The sequence below is a fragment of the Salvelinus sp. IW2-2015 genome, linkage group LG14 (assembly GCF_002910315.2).
Source record: "Salvelinus sp. IW2-2015 linkage group LG14, ASM291031v2, whole genome shotgun sequence".
NCBI classification, from domain to species: Eukaryota; Metazoa; Chordata; class Actinopteri; order Salmoniformes; family Salmonidae; genus Salvelinus; species Salvelinus sp. IW2-2015.
Window position 1 is genome coordinate 1,465,798 of NC_036854.1, and position 20,467 is coordinate 1,486,264.

General features: G+C 40.9%; 1 protein-coding gene across 2 annotated transcripts in view; it reads right to left on the minus strand.

Moving 5' to 3' along the window:
* LOC111972872 (peptidyl-prolyl cis-trans isomerase FKBP1B) overlaps positions 1-20,467 on the minus strand; it is a 25,575-nt gene continuing 5,108 nt past the window's right edge. For both annotated transcript variants that reach the window (XM_023999996.2, XM_023999995.2), the window contains exons 3-4: positions 1,417-1,529; positions 1-1,285 (exon numbers count right to left, since the gene is read on the minus strand). In XM_023999996.2, the coding sequence (XP_023855764.1) occupies positions 1,157-1,285; positions 1,417-1,527 (240 nt within the window). In that variant the 5' untranslated portion in view covers positions 1,528-1,529 and the 3' untranslated portion in view covers positions 1-1,156. The remainder of the gene's footprint in view (positions 1,286-1,416; positions 1,530-20,467) is intronic.

Genomic DNA, 20,467 nt, shown 5'->3' on the forward strand with positions numbered 1-20,467 from the left:
AAAGTTCTCACCGTTTTTATTAAGAGTTGATCGATTAAACAGTCATAGTATCCAAACTATCCATGGGTTGTAAGAGTAGTACTGTACAGTGCATTTGTGTTCCTGATGTCCTTCATTAAGTCATATCTGTGGTATTCTTGAAGTAAATGTTTGATGGATACAAAATGTACTAAACACAGAAACATCAGTTATCATTATGCAGGGTTTTTCATGACCATGTGAGCTAACCAGAAACAACACCAGGCCCTAGTTGTAGTGTTACCAGGGTGTAATCATTAGTCCCAAAAATTTTGCAACTAAAACGAGAGTTTATAATGGACAAAGTTAGCTAGGCACTCCCCGTTTCGTTCTGTTTGCCTCCATTTAAGAAATGTTTTGCAACAGAATTGGTGTAATGAATACACTGCTGGTGTTACCTGCTCAGGTGTCATGGTCAAGGAAAACTACTAACCTTTAAAGCTTTCAGCAGGACAGACCTTTATCAAAAGTGGCAATGCAGAGAGTGGTTGGTAATGCCTAGTCAAGATACGACAGAGTTCCTCAACTCCCGTTCTGGAGAGCTACTGGAGTGTGCAGGCTTTTGATCCAGACCAGCACTAACACACCTTCAATCTGCATTAGTACTAGGCTGGAACAAAAGCCTAGCCACACCCAGTAGCTCTACAGGACCGGAGTTAAGGAATCCTGAGATACAGAGTATCTGTACTGTTACACCTTGTTTTGTGCTTTGGAAAACAGTAAGGCAGTGACATTCCATTGCAATATATTACGGTCTTCGTCGGATGGTTCTACTATGTTTCTTTGTCATACAGATTCAATAAAATGTACAACCTAGAAATAAAAAAAAAGCAATGCTGATGGACATACATTAAGACAGAGGAAGCCAAACTATGGTATCATGAGTGTGTAAAAAGTCTAAAAATCAGTTTAGCATCAGGCAGCATCCATCTACAATAATACTAAGTTGGCAACAAAGCAGTAGATCCTTAAGTATTGAGTAGTTGAAGATGCAACAAAAATCTAAGGAGCAGAGGGGGTTGGTTGCTCGGGGTTGGTTGCTCGATGGTGTGGGGCAATGTTACCCCCTCAACGGGGAGGTAGTGAGTGACCTTTTAGGCCACATTTGACCTTTCACCCGACCCCAGAGAGGGGTCACTCACTCCAGCTTGAGGAGCTCAACGTCAAAGATGAGGGTGGCATTAGGGGGGATGACCCCGGGGTGACCTGTGACTCCATAAGCCATGTCAGGAGTACAGGTGATCTTTGCCCGCTGACCCACACTCATCTGGGGCAGAGAGAGGGCGGGAGACAACAGAGGAATTGTCAACGCTTGCGTATCATATGTTGCAATATTATAATAAAATATCATGAGTGCAGATGCAGCGCATTACCTAACATAAGACAATGCAGTCTCACCTGTGCGATTCCTTCCTCCCAGCCCTTGATGACTTCCTGTCGCCCGATCTTGAACTTGAAGGGCTTGTTTCTGTCTCGAGAAGAGTCAAACTTCTTTCCATTTTGCAGCATACCTGGTAGAGATATCACACAAACACTGTTAAGTCAATGATCTTCCTAGGTTCAGGTAGGCGTTTGAAAGTTTCATGTGTTCTGCTTTATATGAGTACTACTGTGTACACGTAAGTGTGCTTGTAGGTATTTATTAGGATCCCCATTAGCCGCTGCAAAAGCATCAGCTACTCTTTTTGGGATCCACATGAAACATGACATAATACATAGTAGGGAACATTATTAGTCAATGACTGAAATACATTTTATAATGTCACACACAGCCTACATATCAGTACGTACACACAATATCTAGGTCTAATACATAGCACAGTGCAAATTACAATACAATATATATAAAATGGCTGTGTCTCTTCACAGTCCCCTTAGTGCACAAAGGTGTTCTTGTATCTGTTTTTTTAAACTGGTTTAATTGCTAGCTTGAGTTACCTGGGGTGGTAGAGTTCCACGTAGGCTTTATTTAATACTGTGTGCCTTTCCCAGCCACTGTTCTGGACCTGGGGACTGTGAAGAGACCACTGGTTGCATGTCTTTGTTACCGATGAGTGTCCGAACTGTGTGCCAACTGCTTGAACAGACAGTTCGATACCTTCAACACATCAATACCTCACACAAAGACCAATAGTGATGCAGTCAATCTCTCCTCAACTTTGAGCCAGAAGAACTTGACATGCATGCTATTGACACTTTCCCTCCATGTACATCTAAGTGCGATATGTCCTGCTTTGTTCTGGACTAACTGCAATTTACCTACAGTACCAGTCAAAAGTTTGCACACACCTACTCATTCAAGGGTTTAATTTTACTATTTTCTACATTGTAGAATAATAGTGAAGACATCAAAACTATGAAATAACACATAAGGAATCATGTAGTAACCAAAAAAGTGTTAAACAAATCAAAATATATTTTAGATTCTTCAAAGTAGCCACCCTTTGCCTTGATGACAGCTTTGCACACTCTTGGCATTCTCTCAACCAGCTTCATGAGGTAGTCACCTGGAATGCATTCCATTAACAGGTGTGCCTTGTTAAACATTAACTTGTGGAATTTCTTTCCTTCTTAATGCGTTTGAGATAATCAGTTGTGTTGTGACAAGGTAGGGGTGGTATACAGAATATAGCCCTAATTGGTAAAAGACCAAGCCCATATTATGGCAAGAACAGCTCAAATAAGCAGAGAAACGACAGTCCATCATTACTTTAAGACACGAAGGTCAGTCAATGCAAAACATGTCAAGATCTTTGTGCTGTTGCAAAAACCATTGAGCGCTATGATGAAACTGGCTCTCATGAGTACCGCCACAGGAAAGGAAGACGCAGACTTATCTGCTGCAGAGGATAAGTTCATTAGCGTTACCAGCCTCAGAAATTGCAGCCAAAATAAATGCTTCACAGAGTTCAAGTAACAGACACATTTGTTCAGAGGAGACTGTGTGAATCAGGTATTCATGGTCAAATTGCTGCAAAGAAACCACTTCTAAAGGACACCAATAAGAAGAAGAGACTTGCTTGGGCCAAGAAACACAAGCAATGGACATTTGACCGGTGGAAATCTGTCCATTGGTCTGATGAGTTCAAATTTGCGATTTTTGGTCCCAACCGCCGTGTCTTTGTGAGACGCAGAGTAGGTGAACGGATGATCTCCGCACGTGTGGTTCCACCGTGAAGCATGGAGGAGGTGGTGTGGGGGTGCTTTGCTGGTGACATTGTCGTGATTTATTTTGAATTCAAGGCACACCAGCATGGATACCACAGCATTCTGCAGCGATAAGCCATCCCATCTGGTTTGAACTTAGTGGGACTATCATTTGTTTTTCAACAGAACAATGACGCAAAACACAGCAAACGCTATCTGGCTGAGGGATACTCCTTTCTCACATACATAACCTAACCTTGTGACCCATTCCAGACGTCTGTTGTTTGTCATGAACATTCAGGAGGATGTACTTTGCTATAAAGAGCTGTAACCCCAATCTGCTCGTTGGGCTCTCAACGATTACCGATGGGTGGTCGTTGACCAGCTCCATTATTGCAATACTTAAATCGATAATAAAGATTGATTGTTTGAAGAAATAACAAAGTCTCTCTCACTTGGTTAGAATTTACACCACAGGGCACACTGTCTTCTAGGCTTAAAATTAAGATGTGGCAACCAGGAGTCACAATGTATTACGCTACCAACCTCAGCAATTTACCATCCAGGTTGTCGGTACCAGGTGGTTTGTCCTTATTTCTAGATAGTAACAATTTTTTCACTTCTTCCACAACCACGTTGTGGATCTCAAAACTACAGTGCTTGTCTTTCATTATTTGGTCCATTATGCATGAATATGAAGGCTCAGTATTTGTTGTTTGCATGTCATGTCTAAGTTTTCTAATCTTGTCAACAAGAAAGTTATTAAAGTGGTTGGCAATATCAAAGGGTTTTGTTGTGAACAAGCCATCTGCCTCAATGAAAGGTGGAGCTTCCTTGCCTAAAATTTCATTTAAAGTACTCCAGAGTGTTTTACAATCAGTTTTTACATAATTTATCTATGTTCCATAGTATAGTTTATTTCTGTTTAGTTTACTTATGTGATTTCTCAATTTCCTGTATGTCTGCCAGTCTGCTGTGTTGTCAGACTTATTTGCTATTCTCTTTGCCTCATCCCTCTCATCCATACAGTTTTTCAATTCCTCATCTATCCATGGGGATTTGGCAGTTCTAACAGTCAGTTTGTTGATGGGAGCATGCCTATCAGTAACCAGAAGAAGCAGTTTCATTAATTCTTCAAGTGCAGTGTCCAGATGTTCCTCATTACACACATCAGACCAACAAATATATTTCACATCTTCAACATAGGAATCATTGAAAAGCCTCTTGTATGATCATAATATCCAGTCTTTGGAACTTTGGTTGTTCGAGATATGGCTATTATATTAGGATCACTACATCCGATGGGTGTGGATACTGCTTTAGAGTAGATTTCTGCAATATTAGTAAAGATGTGATCAATAAAAATTGATGATTTAGTTCCTGTTCTGTTTGTAAATATCCTGGTAGGTTGACTGATTACTTGAGCCAGTCTTTTTGAGTGGGCAGATGGATGACAACCAGTCAATATTTAGGTCAGCCAGAAAATATACCTCTGTTGATATCACATACATCTTCCAACATTTCACACACATAGTCCAAATACTGACTTTTAGCACTTGGTGGTCTATAGCAACTTCCTACGAGAATAGGCTTTAGGTGAGGCACATGAACCTGTAGCTATATTACTTCCACATCATCTGACATGAGATCCTCTCTCAGCCTAACAGGAATATGACTCTGGACATACATGGCAACACCTCCACCATTTGCATTTCTATCTTTCCTATATATTCTATAACCATGTATAGCTACTATTGCATCATCAAAGGAATTATCTAAGTGTGTTTCAGAGATGGACAGAATATGATTGTTTTCTGATGTTAATTAGTTGTCAATTTCATGAACCTGGTTTCTCAGGCTACATATGTTAATATGGGCATTTTTTTTTGTCCTTTTCTGGGTTACTTGTTTGTTTTTAGTGCTATTCTGAGTGGCTGATCCAAGGTAGACATGTCAGTGACATTTACATTTGAGTCAATAGTACTGAGTGGTCTGCCCACAGTGGGCTCCTTCCTAAGGCAGACAGTTTCAGTGCAAACAGTGGAATAAAATGCTATGTGCATATGATTATTGCAGACAATACCCTCGGAGCTAACAGTTAAATGAACATAGATTAGGTTACTTACATTTACTGCACTTCTATTTCTCTGGGATATAATCTGATTTCCATGTCCTCTGTTGCTTATTTATTATGACAGAGAGGACAGATTCCAATACTTAAATCGATAATAAAGATTGATTGTTTGAAGAAATAACAAAGTCTCTCTCACTTGTTACCAAATCCAGACCGTCAGTCTCTTAACCTGTTTGCTATGTTGATGGAGATAATCCTGTAGCATCATTTGAACACAAAGCAAGGCCTACACAAGCATATTTTCCTCACAAAGATCAGTTACATTCAAGTCATTCAAACAATTCCCCTAAAAACAAACTAAAACAAAACAGAGCACTGTTTTACACAAGGTCAGGCAATCCTTCACCTCAGCAGCAAGGAACTGTCTGGAATGCCTAGGAATCATAGCATTCCAAATTCCAACATCAAAGGCAGATTCTGATAATACAGGGCTGGCACAAAAACAAGAATAATTCCACTGGGTTTCATTATCCAGATCGTGGGCTCATTTCAATTTTCTAAATGACCAAAGGGAATTTGAAATAGGAGGCAGTGGCCTGATTCTTTCTGTAGATTCTTTCTGATGGTTAACTAGGCCATGTCTCGCCTGCATCTAGAACACAGGGGAAACACAGACAGATACAGGACAGGCAGAGATTCAGTAGTGGCACGACAATGAATGTGCCCATGAACATCTGTCCGTTCAGGCATGCTAACATTAGGCCCATTAAACACTTCCACCAGAGGCACTGAGACAGAGACACTGCAGAAAATACTTAATAATTCACCTTTCACAGGCTTGGGTAGAATACTGAGACAAAATCCTAATAATATTTTTTTTAATGTACAGTATCAGTCAAAAGTTTGGACACCTACTAATTGAAGGGTTTTTCTTTATTTTTACTATTTTCTACATTGTAGAATAATAGTGAAGACATCAAAACTATGAAATAACACATATGAAATCATGTAGTAACCAAAAAAGTGTTAACAAATCTAAATATATTTTATATTTGAGATTCTTCAAAGTAGTCACCCTTTGCCTTGATGACAGCTTTGCACACACTTGGCATTCACTCAACCAGCTTCATGAGGCAGTCATCTGGAATGCATTTCAATTAAGTGATAATGCCCTCGAAGCCGGTGTTTGGATGATATATTGGCACGGGTGTTGTTAGGCAAACCGTTCCAATATATCCTCCAAACACCGGCTTCGGGGGCATTATCACTTTTATACAACGCGTTACCAACATATTCAAATAACGATTGACATATTTTAATTAAAAATGTTATTTTGATGAACGTATTCATACTATTTCATCCTTCCACAACATATAGTCCCGAAACAAATCTAGGGTTGCTACTCAAGCCGGCTGGTCGTTCGTACTATTGGTTCAATTGCCAGAGATGAGATCCAGTCGTTCAGCCTTTTTGTTCTGTATCTATGGACGCGACCCAGTCGTTCATTCTAAATGTTCCATTGCCATACTGGCTGGCAACGTTCTTATCCCTTGCATGCTAGCTAGCCAACTACGGATAACTTAGTCACGTCAAACAGAATATCAACAGTAGCTGCATTTGTTTAAGCTGATTTATAGTGACATTTATTTGGATACCTCCATAACAATGAACTAATGAGGCACAATTTTACCTGGCATAGAAAATATGCTCTCTTGTTAGGACACTGTTGTTCAGAGGAGCTAGCCAACAACACAGCTAACACAATAACTTCAAACTGAAGCTGGAAAGACTGCAAACTAGCTGCACTTCGTTTCGTTTTACCTTTTTTCAATTGACATTTATTTTTATAAATCGATAAAAAAGATGCTACCTAATTAATGATTTCGACTGGCAGAGAAACGCTGCCTGCATGCCTCTCTCTCTCGTCCCGACTCCCGAACCCTACATGTTCATTACTATGAGACAGTTGGAGATTGAATTTGAACATTGAAAATGTCGGAGAGACAGACAGTAAGGTCTATACAGATCTCCGTTGTTGAAAACTAAATGTTAGTCTAAAAGAAATGTGAGATAATGTCTAGATGTTTTTTATAGTGGAGATCAAGTTTATAACTTCCCTGCCTGGGCTGATGAGACAGTGGATTGCGCAGTCAGATGGAACAGAGTAAATAGGAATTTTAACGTCCTAGATTTAGCCGGTGGTAACTTGTGGAATAGACATCGGCTGGAATGAGCTTTTAACAAATCAGGATTCAGGATTAGACCCACCCGTTGTATAATTAACAGGTGTGCCTTGTTAAAAGTTAATTTGTGGAATTTCTTTCCTTCTTAATGTGTTTGAGCCAATCAGTTGTGTCGTGACATGGTAGGGGTGGGATACAGAATATAGCCCTATTTGGTAAAAGACCAAGTCCATATTATGGCAAGAACAGCTCAAATAAGCAAAGAGAAACGACAGTCCATCTGGCCGAAGTCGGCCCCTCTCCTTGTTCGGGCCGACTAGCCACCGGCTTTCTAGCCACCGCCGCTCCATTTTTCTATGATCCATTTGTTTTGTCTTGTTCCATTCACACCTTGTTTGCATTCCCCAATCACACTACATGTATTCATTCCTCTGTTCCCCCTCATGTGTTTGTGTGAAATTATTTGTGTGTTACGTCTTGTACGCACTAGGCTAAGCGTTTGTTATTTTCCGTGTGTTTTCACAAAGCTTATTTGTATTGTCATACATTTATGTTGTGTGACTATTGTGCGCGCTATACACTTTGCCTTGTTGGCTGGAGGAGGTTTTTGACGCAGCTGCGTCCGTCTGTATATCTCTCCTGCCGTAATAAAGTGTGCGCACCTGTTTACAATTCTCTGCTCTCCTACACCTGACTTCATCTCAAGTATGCACACGCCTGACACCATCATTAATTTAAGACATGGTCAGTCAATCTGGAAAATTTCAAGAACTTTGAACGTTTCTTCCAAGTGCAGTCACAAAAACCATCAAGCGCTATGATGAAACTGGCTCTCATGAAGACCGCCACACGAAAGGAAGACCCAGAGTTACCTCTGCTGCAGAGGATAAGTTCATTAGAGTTAACTGCACCACAGCTTGCTGCCCAAATAAAAGGTTCCCAGAGTTCAAGTAACAGACATCTCAACATTAACTATTTAGAGCAGACTGTGTGAATCAGGTCTTCATGGTCGAATTGCTGCAAAGAAACCACTACTAAAGGACACCAATAAGAAGAAGAGACTTGCTTGGGCCAAGAAACACAAGAAATGGACTTTAGACCGGTGGAAATCTGTCCTTTGGTCTGATGAGTTCAAATTTGTGATTTTTGTTTCCAACCGCCGTGTCTTTGTGAGACGCAGAGTAGGTGAACGGATGATCTCGGCATGTGTGGTTCCCACCATGAAGCATGGAGGAGGTGTGATGGTGTGGGGGTGCTTTGCTGGTGACACTGTCTTTGATTTATTTAGAATTCAAGGCACACCTAACCGGCATCGCTACCAAAGCATTCTGCAGCGATACGCCATCCCATCTGGTTTGTGCTTAGTGGGACTATCATTTGTTTTTCAACAGGACAATGACCCAAAACACACCTCCAGGCTGTGCATGGGCTATTTGACCAAGAAGGAGAGTGATGGAAAGCTGCATCAGATGACCTGGCCTCCACAATCACCCGACCTCAACCCAATTGAGATGGTTTGGGATTAATTGGACCCCAGAGTGAAGGAAAAGCAACCAACATGTGCTCAGCATATGTGGGAACTGCTTCAAGACTGTTGGAAAAGCAATCCTCATGAAGCTGGTTGAGAGAATGCTAAGAGTTTGCAAAGCTGTCATCAAGGCAAAGGGTGGCTACTTTGAAGAATCTCAAATATAAAATATATTATCTTTAACACTTTTTTTGGTTACTACATGATTCCATATGTGTTATTTCATAGTTTTGATGTCTTAACTATTATTCTACAATGTAGAAAATAGTAAAAATAAAGAAAAATCCTTGAGTAGATGTGTCCAAACTTTTGATTGGTACTATAGATTTGGCCTGGCAAAAATCTGACCATTAGCAAATACAGTAACGATAAATATAGGTTATTTCATTGCGTAAATGGAAGAAATGTTGATGTCAACATGAAGAAGACATATGGGACTATAATACCCCTATAGAATACGACACTAGACTGTTCCAAAAACAGCCATTGTTGACCAATCCAACACCCTCACCTCACCTGACCCACGGTCAGTGGTGTTAAGTAACTAAGTAAAAATACTTAAGTATTTTTGGGGGGTATCTGGGCCCGGTTGCATAAAATACCTTAAGTACATTTTTCCCTCATCTTTTCCCTTAAAGTTTCCTTAACTTTAAGTCAGTTGCACTAAACATTTTAAGGTAAATTCCCCCTTAAATTAAGTGAAAAGGTTAAGGGTGCCCATGAGGTCCCTTAACTGCTTCATTCAGTATGGATATCAATGTAAACAGCATTTGTGGAGGTGAAATTTGCTTTCATATGCTTTGGTTACAAAAGGGAAACAACAACCAGCTAGCTAGCCACTTAGCTAAACAATGGAAGGTGCACAATCTATGGCTACAAAGCTAGGTGGCTAGTTAGCTATTGCTACTCTGTAAGTTAGCTTGATGTACTAGAAAGTAATATAAACAAGTTGAGAAAAAAGTAACTACAAGAAACATGGTTTGTTATCTTCTGAAGCAATTTGGTTATCCTTTCTTGATTATCGAAGTTATATTTTACTATCTCACAAATTGAAAGTGATCTCTTTGAGGAGACTTTTAGTCAGTGATTGAGTCTGTCTCCATGGTAACCAGATACTCTTTCTGCCATACATGCCTTCAAACTACCATAAAACCCCGTAAGTATGCCCATACCTAAGGAAATATTTGAGTGGCTCTATGCAACACCCTTAAACAACTGCCTTGGGTAAGGGACAATTATTTATTAAGGGAAACCCTTAAGGGAAACACTCAAGATGTTTTATGCAACCAGACCCTGTACTTTACCATTTATATTTTTGACTACTTTTATTCCACTACATTCCTAAAGAGAATATGTACTTTTTACTCCCATACAATTTCCCTGTCACCCAAAAGTATTCATTACATTTCCAATGCTTAGCAGGACAGGGAAATTGTCCAATTCACGCATTTATCAAGATAATACATGGTCATCCCTACTGCCTCTGATCTGGCGGACTCACTAAACACAAATGCTTTGTTTGTAAATGTCTGAGTGTTGGAGTGTGCCCCTCGCTATCCGTAAAACAAAACACATAAATTGTGCTATCTAGTTTGCTTAATGGTTTGCTTAATATAAAGAATTTGTAAGGATTTATATAATTAACTTTTACTTTTGATACTTAGGTATATTTATATTTAAAACTAGACACTGACTTTTACTCAAGTAAGATTTTACTGCATGACTTTCCCTTTTACTTCAGTCATTTTCTATTGAGGTATCTTTACTTTTACTCAAGTATGGCAATTGGGTACTTTTCCCACCATTGCCCACGGTATCAACACCCTCACTTGCACAAAAAAACATGACAGTTCAGCATCTCAATCTGAGGAACTTGTCACATCTCGTAAGATGTGCGTAAGCATCATTTCCAAGTTGTATTAAAATAACCCATGATTTATTTATACCACCACAGTAGACAGACATAACATCAGCGTAAATATTTGGCAATAAAACTAGCCTAGCATGCTAAGCCCGGTCAGGCAGGGGACGGTTCACCCAGAGATGTGAGTCTTGTACAGTACTGGCTGCTTCTCCTCTTTCATTCCCCCTAAACTTAGTAGGACCGCAGGCTTCCAGGAATCCCTGTCGCCCAGATATCAGTCTGCTTCCCTGCCCGCAGGGCCACTGGGCGGGAGTCCAAGCCTGGAGTCGACGGCTCCGAAGACCACAGGGTGATTACCATCTGTTAATAATGTATCTCCCCTGGCTAGACTGGAGTTATAGGCACAGTAAAGTGCTCCAGAAGACGGAAACATTATGACCCATATTTCAAATAAAAGCCACAGTGAAACCGGGCTAGGATGTTTATTTCGAATACAATATGGGTAATATTTATTTTCTCCCAAGCAGGAATTATATGGCCAGTTACACAGTAAAGTGATCCTCAGTATGACATGATTAAGACCCATTTGTTGAATGGGTAAACAGTTGGATGTGTTTAAAAACAACTTAGCCTATGTCTATCAGGCACTACAGTGCATTCGGAAACTATTCAGACCCCTTGAGTTTTTGCCACATTTTGTTATTATGTTACAGCCTTAATCTAAATCAGATTAACTTGTTTTCTCACCTCATCAATCTACACAATACCCCATAATGACAAAGCAAAAACATGTTTTTAGAAATGTTTGCAAATTTAGTAAAAATAAAAACAAGAAATATCACATTTGCATAAGTATTCAGACCCTTTACTCAGTACCTTTGGCAGTGATTACAGCCTCGAGTCTTCTTGGGTATGACGCTACACCTGTATTTTGGGAGTTTCTCCCATTCTCCTCTGCAGATCCTCTCAAGCTCTGTCAGGTTGGATGGGGAGCGTCGCTGCACAGCTATTTTCAGATCTCTCCAGAGATGTTCGATCAAGTTCAAGTCCTGGCTCTGGCTGGGCCACTCAAGGACATTCAGAGACTTGTCCCGAAGCCACTCCTGCATTGTCTTGACTGTGTGTTTAGGGTCGTTGTCCAGTTTAAAAGTGAACCTTCGCACCAGTTTGAGGTCCTGAGTGCTCTGGAGCAGGTTTTCAACAAGGATCTCTGTACTTTGCTCTGTTTATCTTTCCCTTGATCCTGACTATACTCTCAGTCCCTGCCGCTGAAAAACATCCCCACAACATGATGCTGCTACCACCATGCTTTACCGTAGGGATGGTACCAGGTTTCCTCCAGACGTGACGCTTGGCATTCAGGCCAAAGAGTTCAATCTTGGTTTCATCAGACCAGAAAATCTGTGCCTTTTACTGAGGAGTGGCTTCCGTCTGGCCATTCTACCATAAAGGCCTGATTGGTGGAGTGCTGCAGAGAAGGTTGTCCTTCTGGAAGGTTCTCCCATCTCCACAGAGGAACTCTGGAGTTCTGTCAGAGTGACCATCAGGTTCTTGGTCAACTCCCTGACTAAAGCCCTTCTCCCCCGATTGGTCAGTTTGGCCGGGCGGCCAGCTCTAGGAAGGGTCTTGGTGGTTCCAAACTTCTTCCATTTAAGAATGATGGAGGCCACTGTGTTCTTGGGGACCTTCAAGGCTGCAGACATTTTTTGTCACCCTTCCCCAGATCTGTGCCTCGACACAATCCTGTCTCGGGGCTCTACGGACAATTCCTTCGACCTCATGGCTTGGTTTTTGCTCTGACATGCACTGTCAACTGTGGGACCTTATGTAGACAGGTGTGTGCCTTTCAAATCATGTCCAATCAATTGAATTTACCGCAGGTGGACTCCAATCAAGTTGTAGAAACATCAAGGATGATCAATGGAAACAGGATGCATCTGAGCTCAATTTCGAGTCTCATAGCAAACGGTCTGAATACTCATGTAAATAAGGTGTGTTTTTTATTTTTAATATATTTGCAAACATTTCTAAAAACCTGTTTTTTCACTTTGTCATTATGGGGTATTGTGTGTAGATTGATGAGGATTTTTAAAAATATAATCCATTTCAGAATAAAGCTGTAACGTAACAACATTTGTAAAAAGTCAGGGGGTCTGAATACTTTCCGAATGCACTGTATATTTAAGCACCTTGGAAATTAAAGCCCATTCTAACAGGAAAAAGTCTACATGCTATTCCAAGTCTGAGTTGGGGCCGTTCCAAAGTAGCTTTGAGAAAATAAAGCTGGTCCATTTCTCTTCCTGCAGCAGAGACCCAGACCCTTAACTACTGTATCAGTCTGTGAGTAACTGAATACAAAATGTAGTGAGGCCACCCTATCGTGGTTGAGTCAGGGTGGGGTTGAATGAAAATAAAACAGGATCCTTCCTTTCCTGTTCCTGTAGCACAGTCCTAGACCCTCTTAGATATCAGGCAGGCAATGGGTAAATAGACAGTGTAGAAAGCATGACAAACTGGCCCTTAATCCCAGGTTCTCTGCCTCGGTTGGGTGTGAAAATACCAAGGGAAGACCCATGTGTGTCCAAAATGGCACCCTATATGCCCATATAGTGCACTATACTTTCGGCCGTTAGGGCTCTGGCTAAATGTAGTGCACTATATAGAGTATAGGGTGCCATTTCAGATTTTGCCCCCAGACCCTCCTGAGTAGTATGAGGTGTCTTTCTGAACAGGCTGTCCAGGCCAGCTAGGCTATTTATACTCCGTTTACTGTATCTGTGTCTACACGTGACACACACACATACGCCAGCACACACACACACGGCCCCTCGTCCACCAGGGCCCAGAGATGTAAGGAGATATCACACATACGCGATCTGTCTGCAGCACGCTCTTATAGACATGTTGACGCATCACAGGACTGTGATCACGTGTCAACGAGAAATATCTGTTCTTGCTTCGTCGTTCATATATCAGTAGGATCTTTGGCATTGGAATTGGTGTTTTTACCTAATGAGACAGCTCAGATGTAGCCCTGCATCTTTAATGTTGGTGTAAGCAACATGTTTCAGTCCTGCTGCTATACTGTAGTGCAACAGATGTAGGATCTTAATTTGATCATCCTGTTGCCGGAAAATGTTCCTACAGTGCAGTAAATGTAAAACATGTAGTGTATTTGAGGTTTGTTGTATCAACCCCTACTAAAATGTCCATTAATTATAATCCACATAATAATTCACATTTCCTGTTGCTGCAGGATTATTTTCCTACTGTAGCAAACTGGCTCAAATTAAGATTTTACATCTGTAATTCGCGCAATCTCTGCTGCTCTTATCCTACTCCATAGCACCTTGGTCTCAATAGGCCTAATCTCTGCAGTTGCTCTTAGTAAGTGGTTTTAGCTACTTTGATTAAATTTGCTACACTACGGTACTGTAGGGGGGTTTAGTAGAACCTAAACAGAACGTTATTTGGTCAGATGATTGTTTACGTAGTCTGTCCATGAGAGATTACGTAGTCTGGCCATGATTGTTTATGTGGTCTGTCCATAAGAGATTACGTAGTCTGGCCATGAGAGATTACGTAGTCTGGCCATGATTGTTTACATGGTCTGTCCATAAGAGATTACGTAGTCTGTCCATTAGAGATTACGTAGTCTGACCATGAGAGATTACGTAGTCTGGCCATGATTGTTTACGTGGTCTGTCCATTAGAGATTACGTCGTCTGACCATGAGAGATTACGTAGTCTGGCCATGATTGTTTACGTGGTCTGTCCGTAAGATATTACATAGTCTGACCATGAGAGATTACGTAGTCTATCCATAAGAGATTACGTAGTCTGGCCATGAGAGATCCGTATAGTATTGAAAATAATTATACACAAAACTTTTAAAAAGTGTGAGGAATAAGTGAAGGTGTTGAGAGGAAGGCTGCTATCTGTGAGCTGCATTTAACCATACTGCATGCACTATGGTTCCCACACTAATCACTATGCTGTTCCATCTCCCAGTTTGGAACACAATTCCAACTCCTGCTAGAGACTACTCACCTTCATCTTTCCATCTTTCATTAAGGCCAGAGGCCTATGTATGTATGTATGTATGTATGTGTGTGTGTGTGTATGTGTGTGAGGGTTGCTTCAAATCGAAATAAAAAAATCTATGTGGCGCCTGATGGATATACTGTAACATGGCCTGCTGCCCACTACTCCAATACTGCCTGCCTGCCAGACCTGTCACCCTGCCTGGTCCTACTATCACACACGTCCACAACAGTACGGTTCTTCGGCTGTCCACATAGGAGAACCCTTTTTTGGTTCCATGTAGAACCCTCTGTGAACATTGTTCTACATAGAACTCAAAGAGTTCTACCTGAAACCTAAAAGGCTTCTTCAAAAGGTTTTCCAATGGAGACAGCTGAAGAACCCTTCTAGGTTCTAGATAACACCTTTTTTATCTAAGTGTTGGCCTACTGCATGGCTAGGAAACAATTTCAGCTGAGAGTTTCAAATCTTTCAAAGAACTGCTGTTTGGGGATTGACCATCCAAGTGCCTACATCATCACGTTTCACTGGAGAGGAGGTTCAAGACAACCGGAACAGCCCCATATAGAGGGGACATGACGCCTGTGGAACCCACAGAACCCTGGTGCTTACGCAGCTCGTAACTCTGTCACCAGAGAAAGAGAGTGACACCCACAATTCTCTCTGCGGTCATTCTCAGAACCTATAGGGTCAAACGCCATCAGAGGAGAGTGGAGAGGACCCATAGGCAAGATATTGCATGTAAGAGAGGAACGAGTGAGTCAGAGATGGGCATCAGGGAGCGGTCTGACACTGCCCCATAGTGACATCTAGGCTAATTCAGGATACAATACTATCTTAAGCAGAACCCATTGCTCCGCGAGGTCACCACGTGCCTGTGTGTGTGTAGCATAAGGAAGTGGTGAAAGTGAAGTTAAAAATAAGACCAGAGATACTGCTGGGACTGGGAGACACAGTACAGTGTGCATGGATGTTTTAAGGTTGCGTTAGTATACCAGTAGATGTGAAGATATTGATCATGAGAATCCGTCTGTTTGTGTTTCTATATCTTTGTGTTCTGTTCCTTTGTATCTGTTGTCTGAAGTTATTGGGAATGAGAGTCCATTTGTTGTTATTGTTTGTGTTGTGTTTTATTTATTTATGGCTGTTGTTATGGTTGACAAAATACAACGACAGTAAACAGACACAGCATGAATAGCATCAGGATTTCAATTACCAAAACCATTTACATGTGACATGACGTGATCACCTTTGGGCCAGACATCAAATTCTGTGAGTTGGAACTTCACTTTGCAGTGTGGCACGTGATGGATTTTAGTATACTCAGCTCAAATCAATAATGCACTAATTCAGTGAAGGTTTTTATCTCTTTGACCTAATGAAGCACATGTTAACTAATCTCCTTCCAGAGTGGGTTTGACACAAAAGGTTCATTCTTCAACATGGTTGGCATTAACAGCTGAGCTGAAAAGAGGGGGGGGTCAGAAAGAATGCAGATTTAGCATTCGTGTTACGGTAATACGGTCAACTTCCCTACACACATCAACACAGCAGCACCGCAGGCCTTAATATAGAGTACTGCAGGAGACTAGGCCTGAGCACAGCCATATCTATATCTCTTTCTCCCTCTCAATGATCTGCAAAAAAACTCAACTCAGAGAAGGAACAGGGTCAGTAACCTATGTCTTTATTACTACCAGTAGCCTACCACTCTCGCCTTCTGGGCTACAATATACCAAACAGCAATCAATCACTCAACATAAAGACAAAGTGTTGAGCTTTAAATGTATTACCACCAATGTTCCCGGGACTGCTGGCCAGAAGAAATATCAGCCCGCGCAGAGAAGCACGAGATTAAACTTCTCTGAACTTCTCTCAACTTCCTTGTTTTCCCATTTAGTTAACACTATCAAAGTTTCCCTTTACTGTGGGAATTCCCAATGTTAGCCACTTTCAACGCAACATACCTAAACAAAACTAACTATGCAAGACTTATTAATGTGCAAAACGAACTAACTGTTTTGAGATCAAAGTGAGAGCTGCATGTAGCCACCTGTGCACATGTGTTCATATTCTTTGCTAGTGAGTTAATACCCAGTTATAGCTCATGTCTAGTCAGCAATGTGAGAGTGGTTGCTTCCTACAAGAGCACAAAACATGTGCATTTCTAGCCATCTTTGAAAAGCAAGTCAGGTAAAGAGCATTTTGTCTGTCTTAAAGCGGCAGTGTTGTATTTTGAGACTGGCTTGAATAAGCTAAGATAACTTTAGAAGTTGTTTCTTGCATCAAACAACTGTAACGCTCGTCTTCCTCCTCGTCTGAGGATGAGCAAGGATCGGACCAAAATGCAGCGTTTGAATGGTTTGAATACATACTTTTAATAATATCAACGAAGACGAAAAACACTTGATAAACTACAAAACAACAAAACGACGTGAACAGACCTGAACATGAGAACATAAAACATGAACGCACGAACAGGAACAAACGAACGAACGAAACGAAACAGTACCGTGTGGTGAACAAACACAGACACAGCAAAAATCACCCACCAACAAACAGTGAGAACAGCCTACCTTAATATGGTTCTCAATCAGAGGAAACGTAAAACAACTGCTCCTGATTGAGAACCATATCAGGCTAGTTGACAACCCAACATAGAAACACATAACATAGAATGCCGACCCAGCTCACGTCCTGACCAACTAGACAAGACTAAACAAAGGAAATAAGGTCAGGAACGTGACAACAACACATATTAAGTCACCTCCTTGTCTGAATAGGTTAATGCATATTTTTTCCACAAGTCTCACAGAATTTAGGCCTACATTGAACACCACACATTGGCTGCTACTGTAGGTTGAATGATAGAACAGCTATTTCCATGTTAAAATGTTATGGGATGCATTTTCTCCATTGTTTTTGATGGTAGGCCACTCTGGTAGACCTACATTATGATCAAATAGCCACAGTAGACTACTTGGCCATAACTGTAACTTAAAGCATGTACAGCCTCGGTGTTCACAGTAAATGCGCACAAAAGTTGCACAGAATTTTCACAACGTTCAAGTTTGCGCTCAGCAGACTTGACATTTGCTCAGTGCCGAAAATGTTTTGAAAGAACATTGATCACCACCAAACATTAAAGGTGTATTAAACTTCACTTGTAGTAGAGTTCTAGCCATGTCTTCTAAGAAGACATAAACTGGTGCACATACACTCACACTAAGGTGACCAGCAATGGATTACGACTTCACAGTTCTTAATCTTAGTTTATCAAGTCATTTTTGAATCACCCAGGTTTGGTAGCCAATGCTGTTGGATGGACTATCTGGCCATCAGAATGGTTGTTCATGCAGTGTTTACAATGTATCACTGTTCAAATGTTCTCATAAAACATCTGCAGCAATAAATGAGTTAAATGAGTGAAACAATTTTCACATGCAAATCTGATTGGACACAGTGTTTTGATTATTGAAATATCAGCATCAATTTAACTTCAGAGTTGTTTTCTTTCTGCAGGTTAATTGGGGGCATTTCCAGGGACAACTCTAGCCAGGGACAGGTCACCAAATTCGGAGACTGTCCCCGAAATCGGGGACGTCTGGTTACCTCAACACACATGCTTTTAGGGCAGTCCCCGACAAAAAAAATAATCTTAGTCGCCCGACAGTCATCTGTTCTTTCGAGCAATCGAATGGTCGAAATGTTAAAACATGTATTTTTCCATATAGACACATCTTATGTGTTTTAATCAAATCAACTATATGCACTGAGCTTGTCTGATGCTTTAAGCGCTCTGTTTGATGAAATCATTAAGACACACAAATGACTAGAGGGAGTCCGACCGCAATTGATTTGGTTGTGCCGGGCCGGGCTCAGACTTGCTGCGCTGTGTAAAAAAGAAAATGACAGCGAGTGACTGTTTGACTAGCACCCGTTGTCTCTCTCATCCCTGCTGCAGTGACCACCACAGAACATCAACAGTGTTTATCGCGCTATCCGTGATGCTGAAGCTGCAACATAATTACAGCCATTTCTGAAAAAAGTTTTGTTACCAAAATCCCTCATTTGTTAAGGAAAAACATTCCCTATTCCCTCAACCCTTACCCTCTTTACATGACGCATGCATCGCATGCACGTGACCAATAGGACCTATGGCATATCATAACCATAAATTGGTGTTAATAAACTCCGAACACTGTAACACGTGACAGAAAAATGGATGCAGAGGATGTGACATATAAACTCGAAGCGGGAGAATGTTCACTGCTTGCTCAGGAGGTAAAGGGGAAGTCAGATTGTCACGGCCGTCAAAGGAAGTGGACCAAAGCGCAGCGTGGTAAGCGTACATATTCCTTCTTATTAGGATGACGCCGACAAAAACAATAAACAATACAAAAACGACCGTGAAGCTTAACTTCTTATGGCGGCAATCCCGTTAACGGGTTATAACAACAGCCAGTGAAAGTGCAGGGCGCCAAATTCAAACAACAGAAATCTCATAATTAAAATTCCTCAAACATACATGTATCTTATACCATTTTAAAGATATCTTGTTGTTAATCCCACCAAAGTGTCCGTTCAAATAGGCTTTTCAGCGAAAGCACCTCAAACGATTATGTTAGGTCACCACCAACTCACAGAAAAATTCAGCCATTTTTCCAGCCAAAGAGAGGAGTCACAAAAAGCACAAATATAGATAAATGAATCACTAACCTTTGATGATCTTCATCAGATGACACTCATAGGACTTCATGTTACACAATACATATATGTCTTGTTCGATTAAGTTCATATTTATATCCAAAAACCTCAGTTTACATTGGCTCCATGTTCAGAAATGCCTCCAAATATCCGGAGAAATTGCAGAGAGCCCAGTCAAATAACAGAAATACTCATCATAACCTTTGATGAAAGATACATGTTTTACATAGAATTAAAGATACACTTGTTCTTAATGCAACCGCTGTGTCAGATTTCAAAAAGCTTTACGGCAAAACACAATATTCAATCATCTGAAAACAGCGTTCAGCCAAAAAGCAAGTCTACAGTTACCCGCCAAATTATGCAGTCAACAAAATTCATAAAAAGCATTTTAAATCTTCACTTACCTTTGCTGATCTTCGTCGGAATGCACTCCCAGGACTCCACAAGAAATGTTAGTTTTGTTCGGTAATGTCCATCATTTATGTCCAAATAGCTATTTTTGGTAAACAAATCCAACGTCAGGAAGCGCGTTCACTAAAAGCTGCGAAATGTCCAAAAGTTCCGTAACAGTCAGTAGAAACATGTCAAACAATGTATTGAATCAATCTTTAGAATGTTTTTAACATAAATCTTGAATAACGTTCCAATCGGAGAATTACATTGACTTCAGATGAGCGATGGAACATAGCTCCCTCTCATGTGAACGCGCATGGTCAGGTCATGGCAGACCTGACTAATTCCCCTCTCATTCGGCCCTCCTTCACAGTAGAGGCATCAGACAAGGTTCTACAGACTGTTGACATCTAGTGGAAGCCGTAGGAAGTGCAAACTCATCCACATCTCACTGTGATTTCAATAGGATCTTGGTTGAAAATCCACCAGCCTCAGAATATCCACTT